Here is a 16,089-nt window from a genome sequence, read left to right on the forward strand (position 1 = left end):
GGCTCCTCCGTCCATGGGTTTTGCCAGGCAAGAGTACTGGAGTGGGGTACCATTGCCTTCTCTGTCAAATAGAAAAGTTAGAGTCAAATAAATGCAAATTCCAGGAATGTATTTATTTAAAAAGAGCAAGTTATAATTTCATAGTCTGATCAAATAGTCACAATTTCTGACTCTGAGGCTTTGACCTCTGCAATCTCAAGTACTTTTTCAGTTTTATGACAACTAGCTCTTATACAGTACCTCTCACAAAGAATACTTTCAGAGCCCTCTTCATGTCTTTATTCCTCAGGCTGTAGATGAAGGGGTTCAGCATGGGTGTGATGACTGTGTACATCACCGAGGCTGTTGCACTTGAGTGTGCACTGTGGGTAGCTGCAGAGCTAAGGTACACTCCAAGCATTGTACAATAAAATAAGGAGACAACGGTGAGGTGAGATGCACAAGTGGAAAATGCTTTATATTTCCCCTGAGCAGATGAGATTCTGCATATAGAGGAGACTATCTTAGAATAAGAGTAAAGGATACCAGCAAAGGGACCACCACCCAGCAGGACAGCTGCAAAATACATCACTATGTTATTAAGAAATGTGTCAGAACAGGCAAGTTGGACCATATGATTGAGTTCACAGAAAAAGTGGGGAATTTCAATGTTTGTGCAGAAGGACAGTTGCAGCATCATTAAGCTTTGTAATGAGGAATTAAGAATATTTATGATCCAGGACATCAACACCAGCAGTCCACAAAGTCTTGGGTTCATGATGACAGTGTAATGCAGGGGATGGCAGATGGCCACAAAGCGGTCATAGGCCATCACAGTCAGGAGAAAAATGTCCAACACTGCAAGGAGGATGAGAAAATAAATCTGTGTGATGCAGCCTTCATAGGTGATAACTTTCCTCTGTGTTTGGATGTTCCACAGCATCTTTGGGATGGTGGTGGAAGTGAAACAGATGTCAACAAAGGACAGGTTGGAGAGGAAGAAGTACATGGGGGTGTGCAGGTGAGAGTCTGAAGTGATGGCCAAGATGATGAGCAGGTTTCCAAAAACGGTGATCAGGTACATAGAGAGGAAAAGCCCAAATATGATGGGCTGTAGTTGTGGATCCTCTGAAAATCCCAGAAGGAGAAATTCTGAAATTTGTGTATCATTGCCTCGTTCCATATGAGGGAAGTGACTTCACTGAAAGAGGAAAGTAACATGACTAATTTTTCACAACTACATGCTTTACTCACACATTTTAAATGCTGGTATTTACATATTGCAGTCACGTAATTCAATAAAATATGTTTTGTGTATGAATATGGTCTCCTTTAGATTCCCTCATGCCACCTTTGATATGGAATTTTTGTCCCTGCCAACTCTTTCCTTGAGGGATTATGCATCCTATAATTTTCATTAGAAATTTTTTTCATGCATTTCTGTAGTAAAATTGAGAGCTGACCATGTTACCAATGTCTAGGCAACTAGTATAGTTTGCTGAATAAAAAAAATAGGACCCTACTATTAAATGATGGGGGTGCTCCCCATGTGGTGCAGTGGTAAAGAATCCACCTTCCCATGCAGGAGGTGCAAGAGACTAGGGTTTGATTTCTGGGTCAGGAAGATCCCCTGGAGAAAGAAATGGCAGCCCACTCCAGTATTCTTGCCTCGATAATCCCATGGACAGAGGAGCCTGGTGGGCTATAGTCCATGGGTCACAGAAAGATAGACACGACTGAGCATATACACACATTCAATGATGGAGATAGAAAATCTAAGCAAATAATAGAGATCCTTACATTTCAGATGGTGACAGATGCTATATAGAAAGGGTAAGCTCATGTAAAGGAGACAGTGAATTAGGCTTTATATTTTGCATGGGTGTTTAGGTAAGACCTGCAAACAAGGTGATATTTGAATAGTGACCTCAAGCAAGAGAGGGAGGGAGATGCAAGGTTATGTAATGAAGTATGTACCTGGCAGAGGAAATATCTAGTGAAAGGCCTTGAGGAAAGTGCTTGTTTCCATTGCTCAAGTCAAAGAAAGTAAAGCCAGTGTTGCAAGTGAATGAAGATGACAAAGAGTGATGAGAGATGGTGTCCCACCTGTTGAGGAGGGTCGTGGTCTCTCGGCTACTGCTGAAATCCCAGGGCAAGAGACTTCCTGTTCTGTACTATATCTTGCCCTTTATTAATCTTGTTGCAAAGGGATCCTATGAATTGAAATAGCTTACCTCTTTAGTACCTCCCTTGATTGAATTTTAGCCCCACTACCGTAAGAGTCATCTTGGAATATATGAGAACTGGTACCCTTGTTCTGAAGATTTCTGACACCCCACCAGTAGCAAACAGACACAGAACACACTGTGTCTTTCTTCACTATGTTATTTTCATGTCTTTCTCAGCTGAAGCATTACTGAGTACACTAGGAATGTGTACAACCCAAGTTGGGCAGATCAATGAACTTTACCCTATATAATATAGAAGTGATTCCCTGAAATTCCAATTCTTAAGTTTCCTATGGACAAATAAACCTGGGGTTCCACACTGAGATGGCCATTTTGTGTATTTAAACAAACATTAAATTGTCTTTTCAATAAAGAGAGAGCAAAGAGAGGGAGGGAGGGAGGTAGAAAGAGAGAGTAATGATGAGAAAAATATCTTAACAAGATCAATTGGTCCCTGAGAGGCTGTGAGAAAGAATAATCTTCCTTGGTCGTGGCAGCATTCCAACCTTAATTATTTTCCTTTGATGCCCAGAAAAATAATAAGAGATCCAAAATGAACTTGTCTGAAAGACAGTAGGAGTGATACCACTATGATGTCAAAAGATATCAAAAGACATTTTACTTATTGTTCCCTCTAAGAGAAAATGAGCAGAGGGATAAACCAACACTTCATAAAACAAAATATACAAAGTGTAACAAAATTGGGCATTTTTAATATCAAGCCATAGAAGACTTGTTTCTCCTGAGCCTGTTTCATAATCACTTGACCAGTTAGTTCTTGTATGGTCTGATAAGGGATGAGGTTAGCTCCTTTCTCACTTTTCTCGTGTAGCATCTTTCCTTAGCTGTTCTTGGACTTTGGGTTTTGAGAAACCCAATGGGCATACTCTGATCCTGGTTCTGAACTTCATCCAACATGCAGAGGCCTCCCTGGGCCATGCTTTGTAAATCCATGGTGTCCTACACCATGGCAATTCTGTATTTTTATGCTGAATAACTTCCTTCATATAATTATGTGTGAGGACATTACATCACGACACATTTATTTCATTGTACTCTGACCTCATTGTGAGACTGTGTGACACAAAAAGGCAGGGACCTTACCTGCTTTGTTCATTTTTGTACTTTTCAGAAAGGCAGATGAATATATGCTTATCCAGAAAAACACATAAGAGTGTGAAAAGCTATACAATGAAAGAATAAAGGATAGTACATCAAGGCTGTATATTATCACTCTGCTTATTTAACTTCTATGCAGAGTACATCATGAGAAATGCTGGGCTGGAAGAAGCACAGGCTGGAATGCTGGGAGAAATATCAATAACCTCAGATATGCAGATGACACCACCCTTGTGGCAGAAAGTGAAGAGGAACTAAAGAGTCTCTTGATGAAAGTGAAAGAGGAGAGTGAAAAAGTTGACTTAAAGCTCAACATTCAGAAAACTAAGATCATGACATATGGTCCCATCACTTCATGGCAAATAGATGGGAAAACAGTGGAAACAGTATCAGACTTTATTTTTTGGGGCTCCAAAATCACTGCAGATGGTGACTGCAGCCATGAAATTAAAAGACGCTTACTCCTTGGAAGGAAAGTTATGACCAACCTAGATAGCATATTCAAAAGCAGAGACATTACTTTGTCAACAAAGGTCCGACTAGTCAATGCTATGGTTTTTCCAGTAGTCATGTATGGATGTGAGAGTTGGACTATAAAGAAAGCTGAGCACCAAAGAATTGATGCTTTTGAACTGTGGTGTTGGAGAAGACTCTTGTGAGTCCCTTGGACTGCAAGGAGATCCAACCAGTCCATCCTAAAGGAAATCAGTCCTGAATATTCATTGGAAGGACTGATGTTGAAGCTGAAACTCCAATACTTTGGCCACCTGATGCAAAGAGTTAACTCATTTGAAACGACCTTAATGCTGGGAAAGATTGAGGGCAGGAGGAGAAGAGGATGATAGAGGACGAGATGGTTGGATGGCATCACTGACTCAATGGACATGGGTTTGGGTAGACTCCAGGAGTTGGTGATGGACAGGGAGTCCTGGCGTGCTGCGATTCATGGGGTCACAAAGAGTTGGACATGACTGAGCAACTGAACTGAACTGAAACCAGGTTAAAGTGAAGAGATTGAAAAAACTTAGTGAGCAAAATTGAATGAAGAATCAGACTAAATGAAATGTGGTAAAAAATAGCGATAATTTAATGGCATGAATATGTGCCGATATTTAATGAAGCAAAGGCCTGATAGAAGAGAATATAACATGTAATGTACCGAGAACTTCCTGGCATGTAGTGGATGTTCCATTATTTATTTTTGAATGGTCAGGAATTAAGTTATAATAGTTTTGAACATTTAGCAAATGGCAAGGTCATGTTTCCATTTAGTTGCAAAAGATTATGTTGTCAAATAAGATCTGGCCTGAAGCTGATTCATGTTGATGTTTAATAGAAACCAAAGCAATATTGTAAAGCAACTACCCTTTAATTAAAAGTTAAAAAAATTAAAAAAATACTTACCAAAAAAAAAAGATTGATCATGAATGACTAGTTATCTGAGAGATTATGAAGTTGGTGTCCTAGCTCATTCATCTTACAAAAAATGAGGTATTACAATGTTAGTGTAAAGTGACCAATACATTTCAGATGAACATTCTAGAAAACTATACATAAAATTTATACGTGGCAAAATGAAAACCAAAAAACTCAGAAGTCGGAAGATAGATATTTTGAAATAAAACAAATATTTTATCATGAAAATAACCTCCAAAAGTCAATTGAGAAATAATAATCCATAAAATTTTTTGAAATGCTAATAACTGGAGAAAACTGGGCAAATGATATATGACACAGTAATAATAGATAAGTCAAAATGATGATCAAATATGTAAAGTTTGCTGAAGCTGAGCCACAGTTTATGAAAACAAAAATATGTCTTTCATACACATTAGCCTGAGAAATAAGTGTAAAGACCTGTCACATTGCCTGGAGTTTGAACTTTTAAACCAGTAGCAAAAGCAGTGTTGTTAATTTTGCTGCCAGAAAACTAAAGTCTTACAGATTTGGTAAACAACCTGAAGACAGCTATAAATGTTATCATATAGATATTCTCGAACTCAAGTTTTCTGAGTCTCAACACTACTGACACTCCCAGTCAGATCAGTCTCTGTTGCTCTGTTTGTCCCATGCATTGAAAGATGTTGAGAGCCTCTGTGGCCTCCACCCAATTCTCTCCAGTGAGACAGTCAAAATGTTCCTGGACATTACTCAGAATCTTCTGCATGGGAAAAATCCTTCTTGATTTGAACCACAGTTGGTTCAAAAATCTCAACATATTTCTGTGGCATGAATGAAATAGCACTTTAATGATAGAGTATTAAAGGCCATTCATCAAAAGTGTGAGTAGCATAGCCATACTGTGAAATATTACCTAGCCTCTGACACAAATACTTTAATTAATCAATCAAGCAAACAAACAGACACAGCAATCTTTTGCCTCTGGGCTTAGTTGAACTGGCTTCTTTTCTTTCTGACCTCATGTACCACCAACTAGATTGGAGACTCACCTTGATGGGGGAACTCTGGGAGGAAGCTCTCCGAGGGAGAGTCTGAATTCTTCTCTGGAAGGCTAATGATGGAGATGAAGGCTCTGTCCCCAGACAAAACAGCAGAAAGGGATGAAGCTACAGGCCAACCCCAACCCCAATCAGGATTAGGACTCCAAACAAAGGAAATAAAGTGTTCATCCAGCTCAAGATTACACACACTGAGAGACTGCAGATGTTAGTCTTTATAGGTCCCTCTACGTGATCATTAGGCACATTTCTTGTTATTTCAACCTCTAAGAACATAATTCCCCTGTGGAAACCTGTTCAGAAAGGAAGGAAATTTTCCCTAAAGATTCTCTATTCACAAGGGATCAGGTAGGAGTCAAGAGAATCCATTTTTTTTCTTGTTTTTTCACTCCTTCTCCATAAAATTTTCTCCCTTTCAGATCTCTCAATCTCCTAGTACCTTGTTTCAACCTTGAGTTAAAGTTTTTTCTAAGTCTAAGACTGAGTATCTGAATTAGGTCTCTTGTATCTCCGAAGTTTTGATTTATGATGGGGATACAGACTCTAAATCTCCAGGAAATTTCTGTTCTCTTTTTCAATAAGGGGACGAACTCAGTTCTTTTGTTAATCAACCTTGGGGCACTACATATGTTGTCTTCATGACACTTTTGCCATAACATTTAGGAACTTCATACTTATATCTCTAGTTCTGAGCTTTCATGTAATTCTCCATTATAAAATATTTTTTGATGATAGTAAATATACTTAGATATTTTGTGCTAAAGCTTGATCTTAGTGCCTGATGAGAATTGTTAGATTGAATATTTACAGATGTTTCATCTGTGAGGAAGTACATTTAAGAACTCCATTCTCCACTGCAGAAATGGAGCTTGGAGGAGTTTAATGATATGGCCGAAATTAATATCTGAGTATTTGATGGTCCTTGATTGTAAACCTGTCAGGGTGTGTCTAGTTTCCAAACTATACACCAGTAGTTCTGAATCATAGAGGATTTTTCCCTGGGATGTTTGACAACATCTGAAATGATGCTGCCAAACATCTAAAATCTGTGGGAAAGCATCCCCAGAATAATATGCTTCCTCAAATGGCAACAATAAGGGGTAGCAAAGTTATTCTAAGTCAGTCCTTTTCTAACTTCATTGTAGCTACAAATCAACAACAATCCTACTACAAATTCAGAATCTGATTCAGCAGGACCTGGTGGGTCCAAAGACTGCATTTCTAACAAGCTGCTGGATGATGCTGACTCTGCAGGTCCTGGTCTGTGGACACTCTTTGAGTAGCAAGGCTGTGATCCTGTGATACAATTAGTTGTAGATAGTTTTAGGTCTTCTTCTTCAAAATGTGTTTTTGCATTTAATTTTGAAGAAATAGTGCATTCACTCATTTCAGAGGCTGTGGCTAATTCTGTCTGTTTCTCTTATAGAAGGGTTCTTGCCAAGCCGTTTCAGTTGTGTCTGACTCTGTGCGACCCTATAGATGGCAGCCCACCAGGCTCTACCGTCCCCAGGATTCTTGAATGATATAAAATGATACACTTACAAAACAGACTGTGTAGTAGGCAGAATGTTGTTTAGTCGCTAAGTCATGTCAACTCTTTGTGACCCCATGGACTGCAGTGCACCAGGCTCCTCTGTCCATGGGTTTTCCCAGGCAAGAATATTGGAGTGTGTTGCCATTTCCTCCTCTAGGGGATCTTTCTGACCCAGGGATGGAACCTGTGTCTCCTGCTTGTCAGATAGATTCTTTACCGCTGAGTCACCTGGGAAGCCCAATCAGCAAAATAAACCAGCTAATATGTATCATATTACAATTGACTGCCTTCACCCAGTTTGCCCAACTACCCCAATCCCCTTCCTCTCTGATAAACATCAATCTGTTCTCTGCATCTGTCAGTTTTGGTCCATTTCTTTATTCCTTTTGTTTTTTAGATTTCATGTGCAAGTGAAATCATACTTGATTTTATCTTTCTCTGTCTGGCTTATTCAGTATGGCATAATACCTGGAAGGTCCATCCACATTGTCACAAATGGCCAGATTTTTATTTTTTATGGCTGAGTAGTATGCCATTGTGTGTGTGTGTGTGTGTGTGTGTGTGTGTATTTCACATCATTATCCATTCATCCATCAATGGACATGTAGGTAGCTTTCATGTCTTGGTCAATGTAAATAAGGGTGCAATGAATATAGGGTGGCATATATCTTTTCAAATTACTGCTCTCATTTTATTCAGAGAAATACCCAGAAGTTGAATACCTAGGTAATATAGTAGTTCTAGTTATAATTTTTGAGGAATCTCCATACTGCTCTCCGTAATGGCTGTACACATTCACATTTCTACCAACAGTGCACTAGGGTTTCCTTTTCTCCACATCCTCACCAACATTTGTATTTCTCCTTTTTCATTTTTAAGAAGCTTTAAAAAATTAGCTTTATTTTTTAAATATAAATTTATTTATTTTATTTGGAGGTTAATTACTTTACAATATTGTATTGGTTTTGCCATAGTGAGAAAATTTAAGTTCTACTCTCTTCAGTTAAGTCGCTGAGTCATGTCTGACTCTGCTACCCCATGGACTGCAGCACGCCAGGCCTCCCTGTCCATCACCAATTTCCGGAGTTTACTCAAACTCATGTCTGTTAAGTCGGTGATGCCATCCAACCATCTCATCCTCTATCATCCCCTTCTCCCACCTTCAATCTTTCCCAGCATCAGGGTCTTTTCAAATGAGTCAACTCTTCGCATCAGGTGGCCAAAATATTGGAGTTTCAACTTCAACATCAGTCCTTCCAATGAATATTCAGGGCTGATTTCCTTTAGGATGGACTGTTGGATCTCCTTGCAGTCCAAGAGACTTTCAGTTCAAAAGTATTAATTCTTCGGCGCTCAGCTTTCTTTATAGTCCAACTTTCACATCCATACATGACTACTGGAAAAACCATAGCCTTGACTAGATGGGCCTTTGTTGGCAAAGTAATGTCTCTGCTTTTTAATATGCTGTCTAGGTTGGTTATAACTTTCCTTCCAAGGAATAAGCATCTTTTAATTTCATGGCTGCAGTCACCATCTGCAGTGATTTTGGAGCCCCCCAAAATAAAGTCTGATACTGTTTCCACTGTTTCTCCATCTATTCGCCATGAAGTGATGGCAAATATGCTACTGTCTTAGCAAATTGCAATTGTACAATGCAGTGTTATCAACAATAGTCATCATGATTTATTTGGTTGGCCAAAAAGTTCATTTGGGTTTTATGTATGATATTATGGGATGTGTGTGTGTGTATGTATATATATAAATTTAGATTAATATTAGAGTGCCAAGATGAATGGAAAAAGATGATATGATTCATATATGCAATGGAATATAGCTCAGCTATAAAAAGGAAAGCATTGAGTCACTTGTAGTGGGGTGGATGAACATAGAGCCAGTTATTTATACAGAGTGAAGTAAGTCAGAAAGAGAAAAACAAATAACATTTATTAATGCATATACAAGGAATCTAGAAAAAATAGTACTAATGAACCAATTTAGAGAGAAGAAAGGGGGATGTAGGTGAGATAACAAACTTGTGGACACTGTGGGGGAAGGAGAGCATAGGACCTATTGAAAAAGCAGCACTGACATATAAACACTATCATGTGTAAAATAGGCAACTAGTGGGAAGCTTCTGTATAACACAGGGAGACCAGCCTGGTGCTCTGTGATGACCTACATGGGTGGAAGTGGGGAGTGGGAGGGAGATTCAAGAGGAAGGGTATATATAAATATATGTATATACAAATGTGTATATATATATGTATATATATATATATATATATACATATATAATTATGACTTATTCACATTGATGTATGGCAGAGACCACCACAACATTGTAAAAGTAATTAACCTCCAATAAGAAAAAATGCCAGGTGGTATACTTGTAACTCTCAGCTTCCGTGGTGGCTCAGATGGTAAAGAATCTGCCTGCAGTGTGGGAGACTCAGATTCGACCCCAGAGTCAGGAAGATCCCCTGGAGAAGGGAAAGGCAACCCACTATAATATTCTTTTCCAGAGAATCCCACTGATACACACACACACACAGAGGCCCTTGGCGGAACACTAGGGGGTCACAAAGAGTTGGCCACGACTGAGTGACTAAATATGTGTAACTACATAGAAAAGTTGTAGGGGGTGGAGGAAATAGGGAGAGGGTAGTGAAATCTTTCAGTTACAGGTTGAATAAGATATCAGGCTCTCATCTTTCTTATAATAGCCATTCTAAAGAATGTGACATGATTTCTTTCTGTTTTGATTTGCATTTTCCTGGTAATTAATGATGCTGAGACATCTGTTTATGTGTCTGCCTGCCACTTGTATGCCTTTTTGGAAAAATATCTAGGTCATTTAAAGAATATTAATGATTTCAATCCATGAACTTAAGGTCTATTTCCATTTATTTGTGACTTCTTCAATTTTTTTCCTCCATGTCTTCTAGATTTCAGTGTATAGGTCTTTCCCCTCTTTCATAAATTATGCCAAGTTATTTTATTTTTTATGCAGTTTTAAGTGGGATTGTTTTTTACATTTCTTTATCTGATAATTCATTATTAGAGTCTAGAAACATGAGAGGTATCTGTATGTTGATTTTGTATCTCATAGTTTCAAGAAATTTATTTATTAGTTCAAAAAGTTCTTTGTTAGAATTTTAGTATCATATTATATATTATAAAATGATTATAGTATCATTTTATCTGTAAATGCTGCTGCTAAGTCGCTTCAGTTGTGTCCGACTCTGTGTGACCCCCATAGACGGCAGCCCATGAGGCTCCCTTGTCCCTGGGATTCTCCAGGGAAGAATACTGGGATGGGTTGCCATTTCTTTCTCCAATGCATGAAAGTGAAAAGTGAAATAGTGACAGTTTTACTTCTTCTTTTCTAATTTGGACTCTGTTATTGCATTTTATCGGAGAAGGCGATGGCACCCCGCTCCAGTACTCTTGCCTTGAAAATCCCATGGATGGAAGAGTCTGGTAGGCTGGAGTCCATGGGGTCATGAAGCGTCGACACGACTGAGCGACTTCCCTTTCACTTTTCACTTTCATGCATTGGAGAAGGAAATGGCAACCCACTCCAGTGTTCTTACCTGGAGAATCCCAGGGATGGGGGAGCCTGGTGGGCTGCCGTCTATGGGGTCACACAGAGTCGGACACAACTGAAGTGACTTAGCAGCATTGCATTGCATTTTATTGTCTAATTACTGTGGCTAGGATTTCCAATACTATGTTGAATGAAAGTGGCCTGAGTGAGCATTCTTTTCTTTTTTCTGATCTTAGAGGAAAAGTTTTTCATCTTCTCGCCATTGGGTATAATGTTATCTGCGGACTTGTATATATCGTCTACATTATGTGGTGGTATGCTTCCTCTGTACCCACTCTATTGAGGATTTTTATCATAAACAAATATTGAATTTTGTCAAATGATTATTCTGCATCTGTTGAAATGATTGGGCTTTCCAGGTGGCGCTAGTAGTAAAGAACCTGCCTGCCAATCCAGGAGACGAAAGAGACAAAGTTTCAGTCCTTGGATTGGGAAGATCCCCTGGAAGATGAAATGATAACCCACTCCAGTGTGCTTGCCTGGAAAGTCCCATGGACAAAGGAATCTGGCGGGCTACAGTCCATGGGGTCACAAAGAGATGGACATGACTGAAACGACTTAGCACAGCACACTGAAATTATCATATAATATTTATCCTTCCTTCAGTTAATTTGGTGTATCATTTGACTGATTTGAGGATGTTTAACCATTCTTGGAGAAAGCTGAGCACCGAAGAATTGATGCTTTTGAACCGTAGTGTTGGAGAAGACTCTTGAGAGTCCCTTGGACTGCAAAGATATCCAACCAGTCCATTCTGAAGGAGATCAGCCCTGGGATTTCTTTGGAAGGAATGATGCTGAAGCTGAAACTCCAGTACTTTGACCACCTCATGCGAAGAGTTGACTCATGGAAAAGACTCTGATGCTGGGAGGGATTGGGGGCAGGAGGAGAAGGGGATGACAGAGGATGAGATGGCTGGATGGCATCACTGACTCGATGGACATGAGTCTGAGTGAACTCCGGAAGTTGGTGATGGACAGGGAGGCCTGGCGTGCTGCGATTCATGAGGTCACAAAGAGTCGGACACGACTGAGCGACTGAAATGAACTGAACTGAACTGAACCATTCTTGCATCCTTGAAGTGAGTCCCACTTGATCATGATGTATGATCCATTAGATATATTTTTGAATTTATTTGCTAATATTTTTTGAAGATTTTTGCATGTGCGTTCATCAATGATATTGGTACAATTCTTTATTCTTTTATTGTCCTTGTCTGATTTTGAATCAAGGTAATGCTGGCCTTGTAAAGTGAGTTTGGAAGCATTTTTCCTCTTTGATTTTTTTGAAAGTTTTTGGAAGCTATATACTAAATCTTTAATGTTTATTAGAATTTATCAGTGAAGCTTCTGGTCCTGGACTTTTGTTTGTTGTGAGGTTTTTGGTTACTGATTCAATATCCTTTCTAGTAACTGCTGTTACTGCTAAGTCACTTCAACTAGTGTATTCATGTTTTCTGTTTCTTCATGAGTCCCTCTTGGGAAAATGTTTGGTTTGTAGGAATGTTTCTGTTTCTTCTAGGTTGTCCAATTTGTTAGTATAAATATTGATAGTAGTCTCTTGTGGTCCTTTGCATTTCTGTGATATTAATTGTAATTTTTCCTCTTTCATTTCTGATTTATTTGAGCCCTTTCTGTTTTTTCTATGCTGCCATCTTGAACTGTCACCCAAATATTTTATATTAGCCCAACAAGATTCATTTTAATCTTCTGACATCTAAGAGAATAAATGTGTTTATTTAAGCAACTATTGTGGAAGTATTTTGCAATTGGACTAGAAATCTAATGTAGACACTTATTCAATAAAATTTGTTTGCAAGAATAAAATTTAATCCTCTCCATTCATTAGCTTAGCTTGAGTAAGGGCATGTTATGTCAAAAACCCATATTAAGTAAATAAAAGCCCATATTACCTAAAAAAAAAGAAAACCAACAAAACTAAATCAATTTGAAGATATTCTGCCTCATTAACTGATACAATACATTTTTAATTTTATAGATGTAAATGTCAACTGTGATTCTTTTGTGGCATTGAGGTAGGAAAAGTAATTCACATCAAATTGAGGTTACTCATTTGCATTTTAAATTTTTGTGTCTATATTTCTATATTTTTATTTCATATTAATTCAAATGTTCATTATTTTCATTTCCATTCTCTCAGTTTCTCTCATTTCCTTTCTACATAAAAGATGTCTGTGTGCACGCACACATGTGTACTACACTGTTTATTTGAAAGAAAAAAAATGTATACACACAGAAATGAACTTAGCCCTTAGCTGTTTTCTTTATATTAGAAAAGAAATGTCCACACATTTCATTTGTTTCTCATAGCATCCATATGAAGTTTTGTTTAGTATTTCACAACACCTTTGTAAACAAGGAAACAGGCTCAGGGAGCTTAAATTTTTTCACAATTACATAATAAAGCATGTAAAGCTATGTGCACTGTCAAATTAAACACAAAGAGAAATAGGCATTATGTTCTCAGTTTAGGATAGCTTGTTTATTTCATTAAGATGTACACTTTTTATTTACTTACCTATTTAGGCTGCACAGGTTCTTCATTATGGTGTGCAGACTTTTCTCTAGTTGTGGCATGTGGGCTCTCTCGTGGAGGTGCAGGGGCTTAGTTGCCCTGTAGCATGTGGGATCTTAGTTCCCAGACCAAGGATTGAACCTGTGTCCCTTGCATTGGAAAGCAGATTTTTAATCACTGGACCATCAGGGAAGCCCCTCAAACTGTTATGCAGTTTATTTGTGTAATTATATTCCAATAACTTAATAAATGGAAAAGAATCCGGTGGTGAATGGCTAAGGGTTGAATCTAGGGCTTAGGCAGGTGGTTCTCACTTAACATGGGTGAGAGCTGTCTTCTAACTGGGAAGGAAGTCAAACATCATTTATGGATATAGAAATGCTGAAATTAAATATAAGTAATTCACATGATAAACTCATTTTTTTTTCTGTAAATAGGAGATCAGCATAGATACAGAAATAACCATAAACTGATTCAAGACAGAAGAGCATGGCATGCTTATTCAACATCACTTAGAAACATAATAGATAGATTTACAGCTGACTACACACTCTGGGGAGAACAATAAAAGTTGGTACAATTCCCCAGTATATAATTTCATTTGATAATAAAATGTAGAGGCCTTGAATTCAAAGAAATGGAAATTTTGGGAAATAAATAGAAGGATCAAGTTTTACTTCAGCAACCTGATCAAAGAATTGGGCTCTGAGGTTTTGAGCCCTAAAATCACAGGCATTTCTTCAGCCCCAGGAAAACTGGTCCTTATATAGCTGCCATCTCAATGATCCTTTTCAGAGCCCTCTTTATGTCTTTATTCCTCAGACTATAGATGAAGGGGTTCAGCATGGGTGTGACCACAGTGTATATCACCGAGGAAACAGCACTTGATTGTGAGCTGTGAGTAGCAGCAGAGCTAAGATACACTCCCAGGACTGTACAAAAGAATAAAGAGACAACTGAGAGGTGAGAGGCACAGGTGGAAAATGCTTTATACTTCCCCTGAGCAGATGAAATTCCTAGTATAGAGGAAACTATCTTAGAATATGAGTAAAGTATTCCAATGAGGGAAATGCCACCATACACCCCAGCTGCAAAATACATCAACATGTCATTAAGATAAGTGTCAGAACAAGCAAGTTGAACCACTTGATTAACTTCACAGAAAAAGTGGGGGATTTCCAAGTCTGTACAGAAGGCCAGCCACAACACCATTATGCTTTGTGTCAAGGAATTTAGAGCACTCATGATCCAGGACAGCAGAACCAGGAGTCCACAGAGCCAGGGGTTCATGATGACTGTGTAGTGGAGTGGGTGGCAGATGGCCACAAAGCGGTCATAGGCCATCACAGTCAGGAGGAACACGTCCAATGTTGCAAAAAATAAGAAAAAATGCATCTGGATGATGCAGCCTTCATAGGTTATTACTTTGTTCTGTGTCCTTATGTTCCTCAACATCTTTGGGACAGTGGTGGAGATAAAACAGATGTCTACAAAGGACAGATTGGAGAGGAAGAAGTGCATGGGGGTGTGGAGGTGGGAATCTGAGCTGACAGCCAGGATGATGAGCAGATTTCCAAACACAGTGATCAGGTACATGGAGAGGAAAAGCCCAAATATGAGGGGCTGCAGTTCTGGTTCATTTGATAATCCCAGGAGAATAAATTCTGAAACTGGTGTCTCATTCCCAGGTCCCATGTGATGCAAATGACTGCCTAGAAACAAAAAATAGCATGACTAGTTTTTCAAAAATTGGCATTGCAAACATAGGTGAACTCTAACATTTATATTTTGCATTCAAAAAATATTCATGATTTTGTGTAGAAATTTCCCCTTCAAGACAATCTCCTGTGCCATCTCCAAATAGGAAAGCCTATCTTACAGTTAGCTTTTCCCCCCAGTGGTCAGGTATTCTACATTTGTAATGAGGGATTTTGGCATGCATTTGAGAGAATACAAATTTAAGGCCTACTAAATTCTGGAGAAAGAGGAGAGGGTGCTGAGAGACAATAGGTCCTGTGGTTCAATGGTGGAGAAAATATAGAAGCAAAAAAATTTAAAAACTCATACAACTGATCATATGTTGACAAGTGCAGAAAAGGAAAATAGATCAAATATAAAGAAGAGAGTTGATGAGGGTATTATTATTTTTTTATTATTATATTTTTCTTTTAATTACATGTATTTATTTATTTATTTTCATTTTATTTTTTTACTTTACAATACTGTATTGTTCAGGTAGCCTGGAAAACATTTGATCAGAGACCTCAAGAAAGAGAATGAAGGAGACATGAGTCTCTCTGGGTAGAAGTGTGTGCTAGTCAGAGGGAACAGCTGTGTTTCAAAACAACCAAGTCCCGACTTCCTTCTCTCCCAGTGACTCCCCACTGTGAAATGAGCCCCAGATTCCACAGTTTCAAATCCTAGCCTTGACTCTCTGTGACTGAACCACCACTTCACCCTCGTGCTGCCTTCACTCACCTCAATCTCATGAATATTAAACTTGAGTCACAGCTTCACTTGATGCCCCAGGCTCAAGACTCAGAGCTTATATGCACTTCCTCAGAGAATCAACCACTCTATTTGGAATTTTCACTCCTCCCTATCTCCAAAACACCATCTTCTTTTTCA

The 16,089-nt window shown here is 38.6% G+C and overlaps 2 protein-coding genes across 2 annotated transcripts; both read right to left on the reverse strand.

The window, feature by feature from the left end:
* Window positions 1-229: 229 nt before the first annotated feature.
* LOC138085357 (olfactory receptor 7A5-like) lies at window positions 230-1,162 on the reverse strand. The gene has a single exon (XM_068979687.1). It carries the CDS (start codon window positions 1,160-1,162, stop codon window positions 230-232), a length of 933 nt encoding a protein of 310 aa, XP_068835788.1.
* Window positions 1,163-14,223: 13,061 nt separating this feature from the next.
* On the reverse strand, window positions 14,224-15,198 carry LOC138085717 (olfactory receptor 7A17-like). The gene has a single exon (XM_068980223.1). It carries the CDS (start codon window positions 15,154-15,156, stop codon window positions 14,224-14,226), a length of 933 nt encoding a protein of 310 aa, XP_068836324.1. The 5' UTR covers window positions 15,157-15,198.
* Window positions 15,199-16,089: the final 891 nt, after the last annotated feature.

The sequence above is a fragment of the Capricornis sumatraensis genome, chromosome 9 (genome assembly GCF_032405125.1).
Source record: "Capricornis sumatraensis isolate serow.1 chromosome 9, serow.2, whole genome shotgun sequence".
Classification (NCBI taxonomy): Eukaryota; Metazoa; Chordata; class Mammalia; order Artiodactyla; family Bovidae; genus Capricornis; species Capricornis sumatraensis.

Excerpts from the sequence above, each read along its gene's own strand:
- LOC138085357 (XM_068979687.1), bottom strand. The coding sequence starts at position 1,162 with ATGGAACGAGGCAATGATACACAAATTTCAGAATTTCTCCTTCTGGGA.
- LOC138085717 (XM_068980223.1), bottom strand. The coding sequence starts at position 15,156 with ATGGGACCTGGGAATGAGACACCAGTTTCAGAATTTATTCTCCTGGGA.